Source organism: Coffea arabica, chromosome 4c (assembly GCF_036785885.1).
Source record: "Coffea arabica cultivar ET-39 chromosome 4c, Coffea Arabica ET-39 HiFi, whole genome shotgun sequence".
Classification (NCBI taxonomy): Eukaryota; Viridiplantae; Streptophyta; class Magnoliopsida; order Gentianales; family Rubiaceae; genus Coffea; species Coffea arabica.
Window position 1 is genome coordinate 10,429,325 of NC_092316.1, and position 2,699 is coordinate 10,432,023.

The 2,699-nt window shown below is 35.6% G+C and overlaps 1 protein-coding gene across 1 annotated transcript; it reads right to left on the reverse strand.

Moving 5' to 3' along the window:
• Positions 1-705: 705 nt before the first annotated feature.
• Positions 706-1,895, reverse strand: LOC113740271 (high-affinity nitrate transporter 3.1-like). Its single transcript, XM_027267833.2, has 2 exons — positions 1,647-1,895; positions 706-1,522 (listed from the first exon to the last, which is right to left on the reverse strand). The coding sequence occupies exons 1-2, from the start codon at positions 1,771-1,773 to the stop codon at positions 1,038-1,040; spliced, it is 612 nt and encodes a 203-aa protein (XP_027123634.1). The 5' UTR covers positions 1,774-1,895; the 3' UTR covers positions 706-1,037.
• Positions 1,896-2,699: the final 804 nt, after the last annotated feature.

Consider the following 2,699-nt stretch of genomic DNA (forward strand, 5'->3'; position numbering starts at 1 on the left):
GGCCTCCACCTATATATAATTATCAATATTTTTTTTATTATTTTGTTTAATTTCTTTTGATGAAATGTCCTTTACCAAACGAACAATTAGTTTTCTTATAAAAGTATACCGTTAGTATCTACATGACCATACTATTAATACTATTTTTGAATAACAATTACAAAAACATTAATTTTTCTTTTAACCAAATTTCTTATAACAGACCAACTTTTAGTTTATTTGATTACTATAACTTCAAAATAGCAACTGAGGTAACACTGTACATGTTACATATGAAATCAAAGATAAAGAAAAGAAAAGAAAAGAAAATTATGTTCTAACTATCATACAAATTGAAAAAGTTTCAACCACAATTTTGAATGCATCACATTGATTGCAAATAAAATGGTATAAAGTCTAATTTTCACATTTTTTTTATACTTTGCATTTATTTTTTAAAATGTTCTTATTTCTAATTATAGGCTAGTGAACTTTCATTTTACATTTAGTATACTTTTTTTGCTGTAAAATTCTTTTGCTTTTATATCATTGATGATTCGCCCCCTCCCTCTCCCCCAACCCCAACCCCCCCACACCCACGCACGCCACAAGACCAAAATCCTGGGTCCATCACATTGCAGAGAAAGAAATTCTGCGCATCTGGAGAGAAGAAGGGGGAGACATCATGTATGGCATGATAAAGGGTGTAAAACAAAGAGAACCAAATAAAACACCAAAATTATTCACCAAATCTTCCCTATTAGCCAAATCTTGCCTGTTTCACTTTCAATACATGACGAACTTCGTTGATCCCCATATAGCAATTATACTGTATTGACATATATGACATATGCCTGTCAAGCATTTCCTTTTGCCGATCCAAGTCCCACTCACTTTGAAATTTGATGTTCCCCACTCACCCAAGATCCTTAACTATTACACAGGCATCAAGCAGTTCAAAAAGTAGTTGATTCTGCTAGACGCCAAATGTTTCAAAACATGAACATCAAACTACAATAATTAGCCCATGATCTGAAAACCACAAAAGTTTTTTTAACTCACTTTTGTCGGGATGCTTTGCCTTTTCTCTTCTCAATGAAAAAGAATCCAAAGAGGGACAAGACAGAGAAAGAAGAGAAACAGATGGCAGCAATATCTAGCGACGCATGGCGCCCGGAAATTGCCTCAACCTGAAACAAGTTTGTAGTCTTGTGTGCATCTGTGGTTTGGCCAAAAGCGACCTCTTCTTCTGCAGAGTTGAATGCGTAGGCTCTGAGGAAATATGTAGCGGTGGGTGTATCCCTCTCTATTGTCCAAGTGATGGTGCTGTTAGAGGCACTGTATGGCTTGGCAACAATCTTGAATTGGCAAGTCTTGTCCTTAGCCAAATCATCCACAGTTTTCCTCCATGCACGATCTACCTGGCTGATTGGTGCATAGCACAGCTTTACCTTAATAGTCTTGTAAGTTGAGTCTGTCCCAGGTGCAAGGGTGTTGTTGTATGACCAAGTCACTGTGATTTTGTCTTCCCCAGCTTTTAGAACTGCCAAGTTTTTAACAAAACAATCAACAATCTTCAGCCTTTCACAGAAAAGGGAGAAAAAAAATGGATCTTGAAGCTAAAGAATGAAACTATGGAAAAGAAAGGAAGCCATATTGCTCTTTACCTTGTCCTTGTGTAGGAGAAGCTCGGACAATAAGAGTTCTCTGAAGGGAAGAGAAGGTGACACCATTGGAAGAGGCTGCTAAGCAAGAAAGCACAAGTAAAGCAACTAGGAAACCACCAGCTGCCATTTAGGCTTTAGAGTTGGCTCTTTTAAAGTTCCAAAACTAAGGGATTGAGCAATATATGGTGAATGGTGGTGAAAAGATTTGGTGGAAGGCTACCACTAATTGTGATACAGAAATAGATGTAAAGATGGACCAAAAGACTTTGCTTGTGGGTTGGTTTTTATGCAAGGGGAGAAGTCACGAGTGGGGTACCAAAACACTTTCACATAAGACAGCTAGACAAGCGGTGTAACTGGTTTTCTACTCTTTTTCGGCCTTAAACAAAGAAGAGTCAACGCCCACCGGTGGCTGCTGCTTTTGAAGATTTACAAGGGACTGGGGATGTTGTCATTCACTAGAAATTTGGATTCTAGGATTTTTGGATTTTTTTTTAACATATGAAAGTATACAAGCTATATATGATATAGATGGCACCAGAATTAGTTGCAAAAATCTACGTGAAAATGTTCTTATGCTAGAATGGTTTTATAGCCTTGCAACGTATTGTACTTTCTCACAAAAGTTGCTTTCTAATTTAAATTTAGTAAGAAAAAGGTGGGATGTATGATTTGCATGTGTTGAGGAATATGATGGTAAAATACTATAGGATTCTGGTAGCATCACAGATTGAAATTTATAAGCATGCAAAAATTCTCTCAACACTTAATTTATATACAGGGAAAAACTAATGATTAAAAGTTATCTTTAGCTTTCAAAGTTATGATCCTATTTTTCAAGGCTATATTCTTTTACCGTAATATTCAAATGAAACCAGGTTTTCATGTGTAGTTTATTAACAATTTTTTGTAGATGTATATAAGAGGTATGATAAACTCCTTTTCATCAGAAAATTGCATCTAAGAAACTTGTATCATTTTATATGATTTTACAATCAAAGCGTAGTCTTTAAAATCAGGAAGTATCTCAAAGCATATGCAAATGGTGATAGA